The 21,284-nt window shown below is 40.6% G+C and overlaps 1 protein-coding gene across 1 annotated transcript in view; it reads left to right on the top strand.

The window, feature by feature from the left end:
* Positions 1-21,284, top strand: part of FAT3 (FAT atypical cadherin 3) — a 220,310-nt gene that overhangs the window by 172,115 nt on the left and 26,911 nt on the right. Inside the window, exons 15-21 of the mRNA XM_009698210.1 lie at positions 1,788-2,002; positions 2,681-2,818; positions 5,507-5,650; positions 6,202-6,399; positions 8,853-9,651; positions 17,732-17,866; positions 18,889-19,046. Coding sequence (XP_009696512.1) covers positions 1,788-2,002; positions 2,681-2,818; positions 5,507-5,650; positions 6,202-6,399; positions 8,853-9,651; positions 17,732-17,866; positions 18,889-19,046 — 1,787 coding nt within the window. The remainder of the gene's footprint in view (positions 1-1,787; positions 2,003-2,680; positions 2,819-5,506; positions 5,651-6,201; positions 6,400-8,852; positions 9,652-17,731; positions 17,867-18,888; positions 19,047-21,284) is intronic.

The following is a 21,284-nucleotide window of genomic DNA, read 5'->3' as shown; positions in this document are numbered from 1 at the left end:
CAATCTTGATTTTGAAAGCTGAAGGTAACACTTGTTTGGGTGCAGCTGTAATAACCAGTAACATGGAAAAATCTCAAAGCGATGCATTGTGTCATTTATATTACTGTGTGCAAAAATCTCTCTTCACTCTGCGGAGGCCACTGCCTTACATGTAAGGGACTTAACATAATTGTATGTTGTCTGTTATCTTCATAATGTTGATTAGTGCTAACAAAATTTCAACATAAATACGCCCAGACAGCAATACTTAACTTCACATTTGACAATGAAGCCAAAGAGATAAATCAATAAAAACCCATAATGAAGCTTAATCACACAGGGAAAAAAAAAAAACTATTTATTATTCATTAATGTGTGACAGCTCCATTATTATCGGTTTAGAGGCAGGAGCTCAGTTTCCAGACAGCTGGGTGCTGATGTAGCATGCCTGATCAGGGCTTGAAAAATAATGCCCTTCACACCATTTATCAGTGGGAACTCTCCGCTATCCACTTGGAAGCTTCTCTTCAGGGCTCCTGCTTCCAGCAAGTCGTGCTGAAAGGTAGGATTCATTTGGAGAGAGACCAGACGAGACTAAGAAGAATGATTGAGGTCTGTAAAATGTGGCTTACCAGGAAAGACTGAAGGAATTGAGGCTATTTAAGCTAGAAAAGAGAAGACATGCTGTTAGTATTCAAGCCTGTAAAAAGTACCTATGAAGAGGAGGGGAATAAGCTGTTCTCCATGCCCACTCATAGGAAAAGAAGTTTAGAATGGGCTTACATTGCATTTGGATTATTTCAGTTAAATGATAGGAAGAAATTCCTAATTGTAATTAAGTACTAAAATGCATTTCCTAAGAAGGTTAGGAAACTGATGTTGTTGGAGGTTTATAAGAACATTAGAGATGAGTACATTCAAGAATGATTAGGTTTAGCTGACCTGTGTTGGGCAACAGTTGGACTAAATGACCTTTAAGCCCTATGCATCCCTACTCCTGAGGGGTCTATATTGAAAAGGATTTGGCTTGCCAAGGTCAAGGATTTGCTTTTAAGTCTTTCCTGCCATGCCCACTATTAGCTCCTTCAAAGCTTCACCAGTGATCTGTGCACAACCCGCTCCCCGCTTCTTGTTAAGGTTCTGGGGACATGGGAAACAAGTGGAGGGCTTGCATAAAAATCATTTCTATCCTAGAGGGGGTCTGGGTGCAGGGAGTGAGTCAAGTTACAGAGAATCTTAGGTTTGATTGTGTGGTGAGGGAACCCGAAATTTATAAACCTACTTGAGTAGGGAAGTCCCTGTTTAGTCACATAAATGATATACAACAGATTTCTCAAAGGTATTCATACCCTGTTCATTTGTATTTAATTCATGAGAAGTTAATTACGTGGGACTGAATTTCTGTTGACTTGTCAGGGCTGATTTCCAAAGTCGTCATCCAGTTCTCCCACAGGCTCTATGCATGAGCCCAGGCAAATGGGTGGATATGGCCCCCACCTCTCTGTCTACGATACTCATAATAAAAGCCATTTTCATGAGAAACCATTCATTGCTTCATGCCTTGTGAAGGTCCTTTCTGCAGAGGCAACTCCAGTGCAATTGACATCATTCTTTAATCAAAAGACAGCAGTAGAAACCTGACCAAATGTTTTTATTGGATTGGGCAGTGTTACAGTTAGAACAACATACTTTGTGTGTGTGCCATGGTGATAAATAGCATGCTATACTGTTTACTACAGTCAAATCCCTTAGTCCATAGCATTATTTGTCTTTCGCTGGCTGTTGACATTCCCTCCCTTGCTTCAAAGGAGTGATTTCCATTTTTGAAGCTTTGGATTATGAATCGTGTAAGGATTTCTACTTAGTAGTGGAAGCAAAAGATGGAGGTACTCCAGCCCTGAGCGCCGTTACGACTGTGAACGTAAATGTGACAGATGTTAATGACAACGCACCGAAATTCAGCCAGGTGGTCTACAGCGCAGTCATCAGCGAGGACGCAGCCATCGGTGATTCAGTGATAATGGTGAGTGAGACCATGGGCGGCATTTAGGCAGGATGAAGCCCTCTGCCTCATGACCTTTAATAAAATACTGCTGCACTGGTTAATAATGGTAACTACTGCATCTTGAATCACCCAAACGGTTCACTGGCCAATACTCTGCATCTGCTACTGCTTTCCAGGCTGCTGCCAGTTTCCCCACCCCCCAAAAAGGTAGTAGTAGTAGTAGTGACTGTTTCTTTTTAACTCCGTTACACTGTCAAAAAGCAATGACATGTTTAAAGCATTGCATTCCATGCGTCAGCTAGAAACGAGTGGGTTTTATTGGAAGGGCAGAATTAAACTTTTCAGTGAAATACATAGTATTTGTGTAGTCTGGCATGCAGTGTGCCATATCCAAACCTCACAATATTCTCATCTTGGAACTTGTGGATCCAGAAAGAAAATGTTCTATGGAATGTTAAAATTAAAATATTAAAAATGTGTATGTTTTAAGGCTGGAATTTTGAAAAGGTCCAAGAGGAGCTTCCTATGAAAAACTGGTTGGCTTGGTGCTTGGCTTGATGCTGTAGCTGTGTGGAGTTCATATGTAACTAGTGTGATGGAATATGAAGTCTTACTTTTTGGGATGTTGAGCAATTAAGGTATCATACAGATGATTTAATACTTGTTTTGCTAATTTTCACTCTTCTCTCAAAAAAGTTGATAGCAGAAGATCTGGACAGTCCTTCCAATGGCCAGATTCATTTTTCCATAGTGAATGGGGATCAAGACAATGAATTTTCGATTGATCCTGTTTTGGGACTCGTGAAGGTTAAAAAGAAATTGGATAGAGAAAGGGTAAGACATGGGGGACTTCCTAACTTACAATGACTTACAGATGTGTGTTGATCTCAACTTGGCTGCTAGGTTGTTTAAAGAAGCTTCTTTTATACTCTGCAACAATCAGCCTAAGATGCTCCAACAGATCTTTCTAATGTTTTCCACTTCTTCCCAGTCCAACCTGATCTCCAATCCTATCTACAAGCCAACTGCTCTGCTAGCATTCCCATCCTGCACCAAGGAAGCAGCTGAGGCCAGACTGGGGGAGAAAGCAACCCTGGATTTCTCCTGCGGTGCCACCGGCAGCTGTTGCTGTGTTAATGAGCTGCCTCCTCTTTCCTGCGCATGCAAGCACACACGTGCAGCGGTGTGTGCAACGGAGTGATTACAACATACTCCAGATTGTGGCACCAAGCACGGAGCTGAGACCTCAGCCATTAATTAGCGCTCTGCAAAACATGTCACTGGGGAGGTGATGTTATGAAGTGGTCAGGCTGTACCAAAAGTGAAAGAGTGCTTCATTAAACAAATTCTGCTGCTTTGTTTGCTCACTAGATTATTCATTCAGGGTGATTTATCACCATTTTGCCATAGCTAGCAATTAGCAGCTTTGGGAAAAAACAAACACACACAGTTGCCTGCGCTACTAGCAGGGCAGGAGAGTGCCACATAGCTTCAAAAGTCTTGCGGCACATAAAGAAATCCATGCCTCCTGCCTCTGAGCAATGCATCTGGGAACCTGGGGAAGTTGATTGCTATCCTCAGAATATGGACTCAGTTGGAAAAGCTTTCTAGTGGAAGTAGGGCTACTGCTTAAAACAGTGGCAAATATCCTTTCTGTATTATCACAAAGGCAGGATTAAATTGTCAGTGTTTGGTGGCAGAATGACTTTACCGCAGACTGTCAAGGACAGGGACATAACAATGGCTGTGCATGTTACAAATTTGCTGTAATATGTTTCTCTTAAATGGCACAGGCTTAATTTCTTAATATGATTTTATTTAGTTTCTAAAGTGCACTCACGTACATCTGCATTCAGACACACGCATTCACCCTCACCGGCGTGTGCATGTTTAATGCCAGCTCTGTTAGAGAGGCATTTTCCAAAGTTTCCCTCAGTTAAAATAAGCTGTGATATCGTCTCTTTCTTTGCTTCCTTGGCACATTTCCTAGACACAGGTGTTTCTGAGTCCTTCAGGGAAAATGATACACGATGCCCCCCACCCCCCACCCCCGCATCTGCTGTGGATCCCCAAAGGCAGTGCTGACTCCCAGGTTTCAGTGTTTTAAGGAAACTCATTTCCAGAGGTGTAATCCCATAGAAACCATGACTTTTGCCATCTACCTTTCTGGGATACATTGAAATCAAAGCAAACACATACAAAATATGGGAAATATCTCACAAAACTGTTGGTCTTGTCTTTAGCTAGCAGTAGAAATCACAGCTCTAAAGGGAAAAGAAATTATTAATTCTCTGCCTCAGTTTCTTGACTTCCCATAGTTCAGCATGCTTCCCCCTTCCTGTGTCACTGTGCCCCCACCAAATCGCAGTCTTTCTCCTCCCTACAAGCCCTCCAGAAAAAACTGTTTCCTTTTTCTTTAGGTTGGTCCCACATCCCAGAAGAGCCCCCTTGTTTTGTACACTTAGCCTGTACTCCTCCCTCCTACCCAAATGGCTTTTATTTTTCAAATGCCTTTGGATTTCCTCCCACCCTGGAAAAGCTCCTTTAACATTACGTTGTTCCCCTCTGCAGGGACGTGCTTTTCCCCTTCCCAGCCCCACACCGAGAGGCTGGAGTGGGGTGTTTTATCTGGCATGCATTTTGCCCTTTGCTCGCTCCCCTGTGGAAGGATTCACAGGCAGACGTGTCAGCAGCTCTCCCTAGGGAGCGGGGAGCGATATAGAGTGAAAAGCAGTTGTAAGGTGTAAGGAGGCCGACATAAGGATGCTGTTCATAAAATCAAACTGTCATCCATAAGCTGTGCATAGACAGAGCTTTTGCAAATTGTCACATACGCTCACACCTCACGCGTGGGTACATATGTGCATAGAGGGCCCATGGGTGGTGCACCGAACTGCCCACGCTGTGCTGAGTAGTTTGTGTCTGTTGCAAACAAGTAGGCTCAACAAACCCTGATCTTCTGCTGAATGGTGGATAATAACCTGTTGCTACAGAGACTGTTCTCCCTAGTAGTCCCAAATGTTTTCCAGTGTGTTTAAACCAACTGCTTGTGAACTTTTTCTTGGTTCTTCATCACCATGTTAGAAACACTGTGTGTCAAACTGAGGTTGGCTCTACTCAGCAATTTATATAACATCCTGAAAACCAACCATAAGATATATGGAATCAGGTCACATATCCCAGCTGACACCTTGGAGAGATGAAAACGTTAGCTAAGTAGTAATGGCTGAGTTTGGATATTATCCCTTGTTTATTTTTTGTCTGCCCCTTTGTTTCAGGAATGCATCATCTGATACAGTTATTTTAATACAGTGAGGCTGTTATGTTTATTGATAGCCTTATAAAACAGAAGTTGGGACACAGAGTGGCAATAAACAGGATAATGTTATACTAAGGGCAGGGAAGGTAATGAGGCCAAACAACTTTCCTTAGAATATGGTAGGTGGTGCGCTGGATATAAAGAACAGGAGTTAAAATTTAGGACCACTTTCACGGTGATTTAATGTTTTCACCTTTTTGCAGATATCTGGTTATTCATTAGTTATCCAGGCAAGAGACAGCGGCACCCCTCCTTTGTCTTCATCTGTGACGGTCAACGTGGACATTTCCGATGTGAATGATAATAGCCCTGTATTTACTCCGGCAAACTATACAGCTGTAATTCAAGTAAGTTTATCCTGCACATCAAAAACTTCTCTGACTTTTAAAATACAAAAGCATTTGGTTTCAGTTAAGTAGCTTTTGATGATTTATCTGCAAAAGATGTGTCAAGTGATCTTATTTAAAGGAAAGTATAAACACATCTTTCTTAGGTCTTTGATAAGTTTCTGTTTGCGGAGGCTCCTTAACCTCAGCATCTGTCACACATTTTACCATTCATCCCTGTTGTGCCAGTTACTCTAGCCTCAAAAAGTCTGAGCTGGGATGAGTTCTCACTTCTTTACACCTTGCTCAGGATGCCAGTATTAATGGTTAGTCAGTCCTGATCAGACACAGTGTCAGGCAGAGCTCATCGGTCCCTGGAGATGTGGTGCGTACCTCCATCTCTGCTACCTGTCCATGAGGCGTAAGCAGTGTCACATGAACACTGCTTGTGAAATGCCATCTTCGGCAAAAAACATTCAGTTGAATATTCTCGATAGTGAAACGTGGTATTTTATGATTGTGATATGTGTCATTTTAATCCTTTTCTTTATACGCTGTGTATATGTGTAAAGGAAAATAAACCGGTGGGCACAAGCATTTTGCAACTGGTAGTGACAGACAAAGACTCTTTTCACAATGGCCCCCCTTTTACCTTCACCATCCTCACTGGCAATGAAGAGGAGGAGTTTACGCTGGACCCTCACGGCGTCTTGAGATCTGCAGTCATCTTCAAGCACATGGTTGCAACCGAATATGTGCTCTGCGTGCAGGTATGGCTGATTTTTGCATCTGCACAGAGACAAAAGCCCTCATAGTGATAGGTTATCATTGCCTGTATGGGTTGGTTTTAATTGAATGTACTCTATGAGTAAATACCATGCATTCCAGTTTACAAGTGCACAGTATGGTATATTTCCTTTGATGTCCTTAAACCTAATTTCATATAAATATAAATAGGTAGCTAGCCACCTTTCCAATTTCCTCTGCATGAAATGGATTTTCTGAGCAGCGGCTGTTATGATTTAAGATTTTCATCTTTTCTTTTTCTGTACCTAAGCAAGGAAAATAAGCAAAAATGCATTATATACATATAAATACACCACGGAACGAGTGACAGAAAAATATTGTTCTAGGAAGGAAAATCACTTCTGCTTTTAAGTCATAAATTTAATCATAAATTTTTGGAAGCCTACCAAAAATTCATGAAATCACATTTCCAAGGTCAACTTAGCTTTTAAAGAATGTGAAAATAAGACATGCAGTAGAAGTCCAGCTCAAACTTAGCTTTAGAGTCATTGTTGAGGAACTTTGTAACCAGGGTAATTCTGACTACAAAAAACTGTAAATCCAGAAATAATTTGTCTACATTTCTCAGGCCTGTGAGAAAAAATGTAGTAGGGCTCAGTAAATATGCAAGTCTAGAGAATGAACTGCACCTCTGTTGAATTGGGACATGGTCCTGTAAGCAAAGTCTGAAATGCAGGCTTCCTCCTCTTGCTTTGCTGGGGTTGATTTCTCTAAATACAGCCTGTCTGCTCCTTTACAAGTACATTCATAGCAGTAGCATCCTCAGTTAGTTAGAATTCAGAAAAGAAAAGCTCTGATGCTAATTAACAGTTCAGATCAAAGTAAAGTTTTACAAGTTTGCCATTTAACATTCCTGAAACCTATTTTTGAGCCTTGTAGGAAAATAAAAAAACCTCACCTTTCATTCTTACCATGCCTTCATCCTAAAATACCCTGCTTTCAGGGCAATTTGCTAGTCAGAGTTCCAGTATAGCCAAAATTGGGCATGAAAATTAAATTTAAGAAGCATCCTCTGCTATATAGATCCACGTATGTCATGTAAATGAAATATTAGACAGACAGAATGTCTGAGATGCACTAACATGTTCAGAAAATCACATTGTTGGATTGTGGAGGACTTATTCCTCCCAGTATTATTTTCTTCAGGGATTTCCACAGTGAAAACATATTTTATAGTTTCCTGTTGTGTATAGACCATAGAAATGTTTCTTTCCATTCATATGTGCCAGAGTGCTGCTTTCTCCTTTCCACCATCAGGTTCCCCCTCTGTGTTAGGTTTATTAAAAAGTAATGTTAAAATTGAAAGTGGAATGGGATGTAATCTCTCTGCATGTACATGTGTATGTATGTGCAAAAATACATAAAATCTTTTTTTAAATACTCCGCCCAGCCCTTTTAGGAGTGAGGATGAATGATTTTGAGTTACCAATCCTTTCCTAGTAATGTCCGTATTACTGTTGCCATCCTGCCTGGTTTTTTCTTCAGCTTGTAAATTTTCCTCCCCATGTCCAAATACAAAGATCTTTGAATGTGTGCTACATCTCTGCCCAGGGGTAGTTTAGTCTTCTGTTCTCCTCTGGAGCAAATAAATGTGTGTAGCAGTATATCTTAATAGTGACTTCCATGAAACATTTTTCTTAGTGCAGGAAAGGACACTGATTCAAGTTTGCACACCTTTCTGTCAAGATGGCCTTGGGTTTTTTGTTATACTTGCTCTTTTACTCTCTATAAAAAAGTGCAAATGATGCTATCATACACGCCCTGGGTCATACAGTCATCTGTCCAAGTGCAGTGCTGCTCTCATATTTTACCATTAGCAACAGCACAAGCACCCTATTTTATTTTTGGAGGGTGATAAATTGTATTTATTTCAAGCATGTTTCTTGATTGCTTCAGGTAAAGTAGTACCGAGCACTGTAGAAAAACTCTGAACTCCCTCACATCCACACAAACTAAGCAAGGTCTGAAACACTTTGGAGCACACCAGGCAATGCAGAAACTGATGCTGGTGCTTCACTGGGCTTCAGTCTCTTTTCCAGGGTAGAAGTGAGCCCAAACTCCATTTGGTGCAGAATATACCACATTCAAATGACTCTGTTGTGAAGAGGACAAGTGATAGCTGTGGGATCCTGGGAACATTTCAGTTTGAGTAATGAGACATTCTGCTGACACATTTCTCTCTGCAATCCACTTAGATGAGGTATCTGTGCTTCCCTAAAGAGTTTGTAAGTTCCACTGCTAGAAATGGCTGAGACATTTCTTTACATATGTATTTTGCAAATGCATTTGGGAAGTTCTTTTGAGAGGTCTTCGGAATTACTGATGCTGTGAAAGTAGCAAGAAGTGACGGTTGTTGGCTGTTATATGTGTGTTTTATTTTGTTCTTTATTTTTTTATTTTTTCTAAATTACATTAGGCAAAGGACTCTGGGAAGCCTCAGCAGGTTTCCCACACCTACGTTCAGGTGAGGGTTATTGAAGAGAGCATTCACAAACCAACTGCCATTCCACTGGAGATTTTCATTGTCACCATGGAAGATGATTTTCCTGGGGGAGTCATCGGGAAAATTCACGCCACAGATCAGGATGTGTACGATGTCCTCACTTACACACTAAAATCAGAGCAGAAAAGTTTGTTCAAGGTCAACAGCCATGATGGGAAGATCATTGCCCTTGGAGGGCTTGATAACGGCAAGTATGTCCTTAATGTCTCTGTCAGCGATGGCCGGTTCCAGGTACCCATCGATGTTGTGGTCCATGTTGAGCAATTGCTACAAGAAATGCTGCAGAACACAGTCACCATTCGTTTTGAGAATGTTTCCCCAGAAGATTTTGTGGGCCTTCACATGCACGGGTTCAGGCGTACCTTGAGAAACGCAGTGCTCTCCCAAAAACAAGACAGCCTACACATCATCAGTATTCAGCCGGTGGCAGGCAGCAATCAGCTTGACATGCTGTTTGCAGTTCAGATGCACAACGGTGGTTTCTATAAGCCTGCCTATTTGATTCAGAAGCTTACCAATGCAAGGAGACACTTGGAAAATGTGATTCGTATTTCTGCTATCTTGGAGAAGAATTGCTCTGGACTGGATTGTCAGGAACAACACTGTGAGCAAAGTCTATCTATTGATTCACATTCCCTGATGACCTATAGCACGGCACGAATTAGTTTTGTGTGCCCTCGCTTTTACAGGAATGTGCGCTGCATGTGCAATGGTGAGTACCGCTCCCTCTTCCCCTCCCATCTTTACACATTATGCGATAGGATGGGTTATATTCCTCTGATGCAGATTAGAAGGGGCATTTCAATTCAGTCCGTTAAAGCACGACTGGCTGATGTATTGTGGGAATTGATTTCTCAGGCTCAGGAAGAATTGTTCGTGTTTACTGATGTAAATGGAAGTTGATGAACTTTGGCCTTTTACGACAAAGACCGCTTTCCTGGAGGCTCTGTAATCAGAGCCATCAACCAGCTTCCAGGGGAGGGGAAGGAAGGGGAGAGGAAGGGAGAGGAAGGGAGAGGAGAGGAGAGGAGAGGAAAGGAAAGGAAAGGAAAGGAAAGGAAAGGAAAGGAAAGGGGAGAGGAGAGGAGAGGAGAGGGAGTGATGTGGTTTCCCACTCCCTTGGTGCCACCACTGGGATAAGCCTGGAGAGTGACCGTAGCAGAACAGCCTGGTCTGCAGCGATGCACAAGCAGTCTCCGAGGAAAAGGACCCCTGACCTAAGCAGTGCAGGTGGAAAGGCCTTTTCCAGTCCCGTTTTTGCAAAGAGGCATGGGAACCAATGAAGTATTTTATTAACTGCACGCAAGCACTATTCCTGACCTTTAATGCTACAGTAAGTGATAGGGTGGGGTTTTGGCTGGGTTTCGGGCTGTCCCGTGTTTTGGCAGAGATTTCACATAGGCATATATGACAAATAGACTTGAGAGCCAATCTTCCTTATGAATCTGCACTTGGAGTATAAAACCTCAGGCAGTTATAATAATAGGTCTGTTTCTTTTGTTTGCCAGCCTATTTGCTCCTCATTCCACTTCATTTAAGACTGGAGAAGAAAGCTGCTCTAAAATCAATACATCTAAGTCTCCTTCATCTTAAGCACACACGCACACATACATGCACACACAAAGCAGTACAAGAATTCAGCAGCCATGTCTCTCAGTAACCATCCTTTGTTTCTGCAGTAGTCAGCAGGACTTCATGTCTTACTGTCGACTTCAGTGGGGATGAAAATAGGCATAAATTCATAAAACTTAACCAGAAATCATGATCTCCTGCCGCATGTGAATAATAATGCTATAGAAATTCAGTTCTGTAAAAATATCAGAATTCTGTATCTGAGGTATTTCATGTACATTCAAGAGCAGACTATCTGGTCAATTTTTAAGTTTCAGTTTTATAAGTCTCAAACAGATATATCTATTATAAAAATAGTCAATGTTTTGTTACACATGAAAAGATCTGAAATAAAGAATTTTCACAGGTTTAGAAGGGACAATGCTGCAATATCCTCCAGATGAGTCCAGGAGCCAGTGCAGGAGCACTGTCTGCAAAACACTTTTATATTCTCTAAGTCATAGCTTTGTCTCATTTTTGTACCAAGAAATCACAAATCCTCATCTCCATGGGGATAGTGATAGCCCTCACTGTCAGAATTTGGTTTTCTGGCAGCCAAAATTTTCACTGTTTGTAATTTCATTTCACTACTTATTAAAGTCAATAATGATGTATTATTCCCTTCAGATACTCATAGTAAATGGATCTGCCTCATAATCCCTTAGTTTAACTCCAAAAAAAGGACTTTGCAATGCAGTACGCTTCTGATCCAGCAGCTCTCTCCCTTTTCCTCCTTGCACAGCACGTTTGCACTGGAAGCACAAAATTTTAGTTGGGAGAGCAGTTTCCAAATTTTTCTGTCATGTACCACTCAATCCTCAAAATGCATGTCAGGCTGCCGGAACAGCAGTGTGGTTCTGCAGACCATCAGTGGTCCCTAGCCTCTGGACCATTTATGATGGCCTCAAAGACTGCTGTATGGGAACAGTTGCCACTGGCAGTTTGTCCTGGTCTGGCTGGGAAGCTGGATGGGTTCCCACAGCTCCTGTTCAAGCCGCTATGGGCTCATTTCCCACAGGCAATCCACAAGACTTGGGGTGGGATTGGGCACATCTGGTCCACCATCCAGCCCCTAACAAAAGTGCCCAGAGCTGCTGATTTAAGTGTAGCTACCAGAGAGGTGAAAGTCTCGGTGCCTGTTGCTTGCACAGAGATAAGAGATCTTGGTGAGAAGTAAAAAAATCCATGCTTTGCCCTTCTCCCCATTAGTTAATGCTTCAGCCTCTTCTACTGTGTTTAATTAAAGGAGCCACAAGAAATGTCTTGGTATTTAGGTAAACACACAGACACACACTGTGTTTTATCACATAGGAGATAACACGGACTTCTGAGGGTATATTAATTAGAGAATGCATGTATAGTTTTGCTTTCATGAAGGCTAAAGGCTAGGCCCAGTAAAAGAGTTAGGAAAATGCAAATACTTCTTTGATCAGTAGTTCTTGTACATGCACATAAATGCAGCAAGTCAGGAAAAAGTGCACAAAATACTAGAATAAATTTATTTTGGCTTGTTTAACAAGACAGCATTAGCAAGATATTATCAGTATAATAAAAGTATTATACTTCCTTTGTTACTAGGATAGTTTCATGATCCAGTCCAGTAAATATTAATAGCTTGAATTATGACAAAGCCATTAAAATATTGCATATGTTTCCAGAGATCTGATTCAATTATGACCCAGAAAGCTTGAGTTTGAACTAATTCACTCGTTGTTGAAATATGTATCATACTTGGAGAGTTTTTCCCACTGGCAGATGTCACAGATATGCACAATTTATGCATGCCAGCTGTGCATAACTTACCTAGATTACCTTTGTGAGCAAACAGAGTTATCTAACATGAAATGGAGACTGTAAAGCAGGCAGTGGGTGAACGTCGGAGGTTCAGCATTTTAGGATAAGTTCGAAAGTTCAGGTGCATCAATCTAAGCCTTTAAAATCAATAAAATTGAACTAAAGAGTTTTCCAATAACAGACTGTCTCCTCAGATTTCTGGCTCATCTGCTTGTGTTTCTATGAAAACTATTGTAACAAACTGGGGATTGTTTCAGTGTGGCTGTAGGGGCTATGCAATTGCCAGTCTCCCATCGCATGACAAGAGGTATGCAAACATCTGTCAGTGCTTGTGGAAAATAAAGATAGGAGCACTGGAATAAATATATTTGTGTAAAATAGTTCTCCTGACATTCTCATTTTTCAGAAGCAAAAATCTATTCCGTTTTTTTTTTTTTTTCATGATGCAATGTAATTCTTTTGTGCTGAGACAAAGATGCAGAGAAGCAGCAGGTTTTGTTGGGACCACTTTGCTATAGAGTTGTTCTGCATTATAATCTTACAAAAGTGAGGTTACATTAATATGTTTATGGGAGAGGGCTGGATTGAAATAATGTTGACAAATGTGGGTGTATATCTACATCTGAGCTGGTGACTCCGGGCCCCGTTTGCAGACAGTGAAAAGAATGAGGTATTTTTAATGATGTGATACATCTCTCCCTACATGTCTAAAATCAGTCAGATGAATCATGCCCTAAAGTTAGATGAGATGAATTCCATTTCAAGTGTTTAATAGGGTTCTGGCTTAATAGTTTGAAAGAATTTTTCTGATAGACCCAGAAGTGTTCAGCAAAAGTGCAGACACTCACATCCACGTTATTTAATCAAGTGAATAGCAGCCTTGGACCACTTTCTCATGAAACCAGGTAATTCAGACTTTATGGAGCCACTTCTAGCATTTCGTGAATGTTCTGACAAAAGGAAATCGTAGACTGTGATGATCTGCTATTAATATAGGACCTAATCTTCAGAGGTGGTTTGTGTCCTCAACTCCACAGAGCACACACTGCCTCTTAAAGAGTCCTGGGTGTTTTGCAGGATTGGGCATCAAGAAACCAATTCCTATGTGTACAACACCGCTTTTCCCGTTTCAGGAAGCATACACATACTAATGAGCCTTGAGTGGTCCTGGCAAGGTAGCCAGGAAGACTGAAGAAGAAGGTGTCCTGTCTGTGCTTAGGAACAGCAGATAAATTTGATAGATTTGATTTGGCTGTAGTCCTTTTTAACGTTTCACTTGTATAAGGAGAGATGTTTCCTCCTGCAACTATCTCCCATTTTAAAGCCCATACTGAGAATGCACCGTCTTGTATGAAACGTGGGAGAGCTGAAGCGTGAAGTGGGGTCACAACTGTAGAATCGGAGCGAGTGGGAATTGCTGTCTATCACTTAAAGAGTCTTAAGGGAAACTGTGATCAAGGACTGGATGGAAGAGGTCAAATGTCTCAGTTCTTGTAAAACTGGGAGAGAATCTAATTCACTAGGACACAGTGTGTGACACAGTTTTCCAGGGGCGCTTGAGCTAATTGAAACCCATGGCTAACTTGTGCACTGATATGTATACAGTAATCATTGCTTGTAATACCTGGTTGCCGTGCTCCAAAAGTAAAACCAAATTGAAGCTCATGAGTTCACAGTCTTCCCTCCCCACTAAACTAATTATTACATTGTTTAAAAGTAACAGTTTGGAGTTTGCTTTACATGCTTTCTGGGACTCTGGCCTTCAGGAGTCACCTTTCAATCTTTCTTATGCGAGTGAGAGAAACAGTCTCTTTTTTTTTAATATTCATACAGATTCAGGAGAATGGGCTTAGAGAAAAACACCAAATATCAAAGGCTCAAGTTAAAATTGTTAAGCACTCAATTTTCAAAATATATTTGCATTCCTGGAAGTGATCTTTCTTTGGAGGGACGGGAATTAAATAAATGTCTCATTTTGCAATGGAGAAGTGTTTTCTTCCTCAGTATACTAGAAGATAGAGTGCAATACTTTCACCTTCTTTTGGAGAATTAAACTAAGATAATCTGTCAAAATCAAGTGGGTCTATTCCACAGTTTCCTGCCGTGCACTGGTTGATGCTAGCTCATGTGTCTCTGTGATAACTTTTAGAGAACAGCTTCATTAATACTAATGTGAGTTTCAAGGGAATGCCGTGGATTGTCTGGACTTGTCTACAGAAAAAAAAGATCAATTCAAATCTATATTTCTTCAGTCTCTTATTGGATGGTAAATAGACTGCTCTTTGGAGTGGAAATGCAACATTAGAATAATTTTATTTAAACTCGGGCTGTAAATCTTTGATGTAGACAACATAATCTTGGAACAGTTTCACAATTTTGCTCCACATAGTTGTGAAATCAGCCTGAAAATGTGTGTTAGCTAGGGCAATGCAATAATGCAGATTTGTAGCTTATGTACTTATAACCATACAGACAGGCATAAAGCATTTCTTCTCCCAAGTCTGAATATTTTAAAAATTTTTTGACAGCTATGAAATCCTGCTGCAGCAGGATGAATAAAAAGTTGATTTGCTTGTAGTTTACCAGAAGAACTAATCTTGACCTGCCAGGATAAGCAGTTCTTTAGTGTATCTCCACAGTTGCACTAAATATGTTAGATCCTTTCCGTATATTTTTTGATTGTGGAAGCATGGCTCTGAAGTACAGATCAGCGTTTGAAGCAGCTAAAAAATCTGGCAGAGATGGATAACAAAGTAAGCTGTTGTTTTATTGCTTCATGTCAAAAGTGCAGTCATAGGTTAGGGGATGTGAAAATTTGCGGAGCCACATTTGGGAATCTCAGTGCTCCTTTCTGCTTCACACTGATGAGCTGTGGGGTTTTTGTCCAAATGACTTGTCTATCAGCTACGCAGAGGCTCACTTGAATTACAGCCTCACAAAAGGTTTAAGTGTGTTCAGAGAAGAGATATACTGTGCGTACAGCAAAATGCTGTGTATTTGTCACATAAGAATGAATTAAAATAGCTGAAAGAACCAAGCAGAAAATAGAAGGCAGCCTATATAATATTTAACCACCTCTTATAATTTCAGAAATAATTGTTACTTGCCATCGAATTCCAAATAATGTGAGGGTTTTTTTCAAAAAAACCCCAAAACTATAGAAAATACCGTATTTGTTAAATTCTGCAGACCTTACATTTAAATAGAATATAGTTCTGTGTTGCGGAACCCCATTAAATGACATTTGTTTCTCGATTCTATAAGACTTAAAGTGTGACTGTATATTGCAGCCGTTATTCCTGTTAATGTTACCTACTAAAGTGATTAATAAAGATTGCCATGCATCATTTTCTAACAGTGCTACAGGCAGTACTGTAAATCGTTTACTGCATAGACCTCTCAAACAAATGTTTGACAAAGGAGGGGAGGATGTTAAAGATTAAATTGACTGTGCTGTACATCAAGCAAGACATTTACAGTCATTGCCATATTTGTAGTCAGCCCATGTCCACTTTGAAACCTATGGTAGTAATTTTTCTTTTTCCAGAAAATACTTACAGTGCTGGGTAATTTCAGCTATGCTTACTATGAACCCTGCTTGGCTTGTACTAAAGTGTGAGGGTAATAAAATTCTTTCTTTCATTACTTTTGGAGATATACTCTGTGACAGGTTGATTTCTTCCTTGATAAATTGTAAATAAAATACACATACTCAAAAAATAAAGTACTTTTTGAATATGATAAGCGTCCTGCAATAAACAAGAACTGCCAATATTCAGAAAGTGATGGATAGGGAGGTGATGACTTTTTACTGTTAAAATCATCACCTGCATGTATTAAGTAAATGAATTTGATAAGCAAAACAAGAGATGCCTGTCCATTCCCAGCAAATGGCTTTCGCTCTGTTCAAGCTCTGGCTGTAAACCAACAGAAGCAAGGGCAGGAGTGCCTTTTTTCCTGCACTTAAAGGCTACTTTCATAGCAGCCACACACAGATGTCCAAAGCTAGAAGCTGGCCCTGCATCTGCCGAGTTCCTTATTGCAACCAAGAAAAGGCTAACTGTTGCCGAAGGCATGTATTCCTGAAATTCACCTGTTAAATAGCAGTAGTTGTATTGTGTTTTACATTACTGTAGAGAATGTTTGCAAATATTTTAAGATTAGAGCAATCAAAACAGATTTATTTAGACACTTTTAGAAATTATATAGAAGTTTCAGCCAAACCCCATGGAATGCAAGAAGTTCCTTTGACATTGATGGGCTTTCAAGTAAGCCCTTGACATGCTCAGCTAGATAGATGTTAAGAATTTAGGAAGTTTTGAAGAACCTTAATGTAATTGTGTCACACAAGTATTTTAAGCAAATTTAAAACTCAGTATTCATCTGTCCCTTTGGATCACTTCCCTTCTGAAGTTAGTAGTAGTTCCGAATTCACCTATTCTTGGACAAGATTAGAATCTGTACTAATAAAAGATTTTTAGGAAAGAATAGACACTAGCATTCAAAATAATTTTATCCAAATTATGCTCTTCCCCAAATACAAAAGGACATGGATGTTTTGCCAAATTTGTAAATTACAACTGACTATTTAGAATATTAAGCTGCTTCTTTCTTCAATTAGGTAATGTCAAGAAATATAGTCAACTTATTTTTGATTTTCAAAATTTCTTCACTTTGAGTTCTTGGTGTCCAGAGCAAGTAATCCACTTTTTTTTTTCCCCCTGGTCATATGCAGTTCCAGATGCAACAGGACTTGTGTAGTCACAGCCGGAAGAAAGGACATCTTGCCTGGGCAAGATGCACAATACGATGTGAGGTCTCAGAAAAGTTAGGAGGAACATAGGGACAGGGCACGTTTGCCTATGCTGTACGATCAGGCTGGCAGCACGTCCTGTGCAGTATGAGGATGAAAAGTCCAACTGTCACTGTGTAGCTCAGGAATGTCTTTTTCTTATTTTGTCTCCTAGGGAACTCTACCTCCTTAAATTTACTTCTCATGGGTGTGCCGGGGCAAAAGGAGTGTGTAGCTTCAAGTCTTTTTTTTTCCCTCCATATCTCTAAATTCACTGTACAGGAGACTTTGTGAGGAAAGGAATGGCCTGAGAGTCACAACACCAATTATAAAACCGTTAGTGCTCATAATAGTTGGGTTTGTAATACGTTGCCATGGGTTTTAGGGCAGCCTTTGAAGAAGAACCATAACATTTTTGCTATGTACTTGTCCAAAGTACATCTCTTCTGTGAAGTTTTTTGTTGTTGTTATTATTAGTAAGCCATTCTTTGCTTGTACTGAAGTATGAGATCAATAATTGTCTTTCACTACCCTTGTATTGCTGCAGATCATGCTTTACACTGTGTATCCCTGACAGTATTTTAACTTATTGCAGGAGGACTCTGCCCAGGGTCTAACGATCCCTGTCTGGAGAAGCCGTGTCCAGGGGACATGCAGTGTGTGGGGTATGAAGCTAACCGGAGACCGTTCATCTGCCAGTGCCCACCAGGAAAGCTTGGCGAATGTTCAGGTGCACGTCACAGCAGTAAAGGAGCATACACTTGAACAAAAAAGTGCTACTGTTCTCATTTTGTAGGTAGAGGTACCACTGAAGTCAACAGAAGATGTACTGCTTAACCCTCCTCAGCACTGGCACTCGGTCTTTCTGGTTATAACCCCTGTAAAATACTTGTCTTTATAGCTATGGGGCTGTGTGAAGACCATGATCCAGTTTCCGTTGGGAAAATCCCACTGACGTGGTTGAATCCCAGATCAGTAAAACAGGCTGCTGAGAAAACAGAACTTTTCCTAGAGACTGTTATGCCAGATGTTTTCTTGCTATGGGCAAAGCTCTATAATTAAATTTTCTGCTTACTATAATTGGTAATAGATTACCAAAATTCCAGTCTTTATTAATGAAAACAGTACACCATCCCAAAAAGAAAGTTTGAGGGCATTTGTTAGTTCTCTGCAGCTGTGTTATTCTCTGGGATATAAAGAGCCGGGTGGAAAGCCCGTGAAGTGGAGCTTTCTGTTGACTTCAGTGAATCCAGGGTTGCACGACAGAGGACATGTGCTACTTCCCTGATGAAAACATCATCTGGGCTGTATCGCTGTGGTCCTGGGCAGTTGTTGCAGGGAACTCATTGCAAAGGTTCGGCTGGCATCTGCCCACACCTGCCTTTATGGCCATAACTCAACTGCCTGATACAGAGGCATGGTCGTCTTTGACTCCCTCTATTATCAATGAGGTGAGATAGGTGCCTCCAGGGGTGTATAAGCTTAGAAATGCTGAATACTTGGAGAAACTTCTCTTTTTTATACGTATGGAGAAATAGAACTTTCCTCCATCTGCTGAAAAATAATTTAAAAAAAACCAAAACAATGGTTTTATAGTAGGTGCCAGCTTTTTTTCCCATCAAAGTTGGGTTTTATTTATTTCTTCCTAGACATTTTCATTAGCTCTATAAATTCTTTAATTAACTTGACAGTTGAGGAGTTATTTCATGTGTCACTAAAAGAACATGTGTCTTTTCAAAATGGTTATTTCAGGCCACACTTCCCTTAGCTTTGCTGGGAATAGCTACATTAAATACCGGGTTTCTGAAAATAGCAAGAAGGAGGAATTCAAGTTGGCTCTCCGTCTCCGAACCCTGCAAAGCAATGGGATTATAATGTACACCAGAGCGAATCCCTGTATAATTCTGAAGGTAATTGGAATAACTTATCTTTTCCGCAGTTGTTTTTGTTGATTATATGTTTTCTGTTGGCTCTTGATTTGGGGAATGCTGTTCTCATTTCAGCTGTAGATTGAGAAGATGAAGTCTGATCTGTTTTATGCTAACAGGGAAAAACAACAATTTCGACAATGGCAGCAACAACAACAATCAAAAAAGCAGCTTGTTAGTGGTACTTTACTTGGAAAATGCTCCATTGGGTGCTGTTCATTATAAGAACACTATATGTGTCTGCATGCAGGACCCAATCTGCACAAGATGTAAGATTTGGCCATTTATATAACCATATAGTCAAAACGACGCATGCTGAAATAGCTGTTCTTCCCCTGTCTCCATGCCTGTGGTTAGAGGATACGTCCTCTCTGCTATCGAGTTAATTCCGGAAACCAACTGCTTAGAACGTGTCCCCTATTGAATGTGAAGATTTCTTCACTCTGTGAATTTAGATTATTTGTTGAGAGAGGCATGGGGAAGCTGGAGATTGATATCCAATCAATATTTTATTGGCAAGCTCTCCATGCATTTTTGTTCTTTGTTGAGTTTCTGTGGAATGGCAAATATCTGCTGGATGGAAAGGGAGCACTAGGCTCATCCAAGAGCCTGCACGTATAGTATTTCTGCTACAGCCTCTAAGGTACAAAATGAAGACATTGACGTTTGTAACTCTGCCATGTCCTATAATTCAGCATTGGGAGAAACGGCACAGAGCCTTTTGTGTCTGTATTTGCAATCTTTAGAGTTCTTTTGGCTGAATGCTTAGGTAATGTTAAAATGGCTAGATGAGTTATTAATGGGCAACAAATAATTTTATAGCTGCTAGACTGAAATATTTCATGAACAGGAGTACTGTCTGTCATTCACTGGGGACTCTCAGCATTGTTCAGATTTGTACAAGACAATTAAGCTCTGCTTTAAGACATGTAGAAATGCAGTTTGAACTTTTCAGTATAATTTTTTGTTCAAAAAAACCAAACAAAACAAAACTGCAGGCTTGAAGACCTTCTTTGAAGCCTTCATCGTGGTTGCTCTTAGCATATATCAGTAGGGACTGTTTGCAATTCTGCAGTTTTAGAAAATGCTTGGAAAAAAAACAAATAGCCTTGGTGGAAGGTGCCACTTGAAAACAGTGATACAGAGGCAGACTGAAACGGAGTTAGAATGATGATAGGAGAATTTATTTTGTTAGAGTTTAGTGTATAAAACTATCATGATTAAGGAGTACAGCAGGTCAGGTCATAGGCAACTGAGTGGAAATCTACAGTTGAAGCTCGGATATTTTGATGCCAAAAGTGAAAAATCCAAGCTATTACAAAAAAAATAAGTAACAGAGCCCCTCATTGCAGTCACCTGGGTTGAGTTTTTAGTTGCTGGGTAAGAATTATGTGTTTTCAGTCACGGCTTCACACAATCACCTAACTATTTTGCTTTGAAAGATACTGGCAGGAAAAAATAATACTTGAAGGAGCAGCGACAAGAGCTATGGCTACTCTGCTCCGATCTCAGAGGCCAGCCTCCAGATCATGCTCTGTTTTGCTTCCTAGCTCTAAGAAAGGATTTCCAGCTCTGAACCATCTCATACAGCATTTAGAGAGCTTCAGACACAGCTGATGCCTCCCATGTCCGATGAGGGAGGTCCAGGGTTGTGTATGGATGCAAAGCCTCCACTTTATCCTATGCATTGAGCAGGGAAGGACACAGAGAATTCCCTTCCCCGAGCCTCACACTTGGCTTTTAGGTAGGGAAGGATTTGTTGTTGTAGAGGGTACGTCCTTTTCGCGGATCTGGCCCTTGGCTTCTATAAGCATAGTGTTTAAAGAAAAGCAAAGCATTACATTCAGCATGCTTTTGAAGAAATGGCATTACTTAAAAGATCAGGAATTGCTAGAGTTTCATTTGGGAAGGTCATTCAGCGGAGGCACATCAAACTAAGGCCCCACAAAAGTGCTCTATGGCAGATGAATAGCATTGTGCTCAAGGGATGTAGCCGTAGCAAGTCTCTGCAGGGATGGCAGCTGACTCATGAACTGCACTTCAGGGACCCCTAACTCATATGTTTTCAAGCAAGTTACGCCTAGACTTTCTAAGCATATGTTTTTTCATTTGTAAACCAGAGGTAGGGCGTTTTGTTTTTTTTTAACCAGGTACGTATGTTGTAAGGTAGAGAGGACTCAGAAATGAGGCCATTAAGTAGATTAATTCGAGGTCTATGAA

Source organism: Cariama cristata, unplaced genomic scaffold (genome assembly GCF_000690535.1).
Source record: "Cariama cristata isolate BGI_N322 unplaced genomic scaffold, ASM69053v1 scaffold7124, whole genome shotgun sequence".
NCBI lineage: Eukaryota > Metazoa > Chordata > Aves > Cariamiformes > Cariamidae > Cariama > Cariama cristata.
Note: the sequence above shows the minus strand (reverse complement) of the source record. Positions and strands in the feature narration are given on the sequence as shown.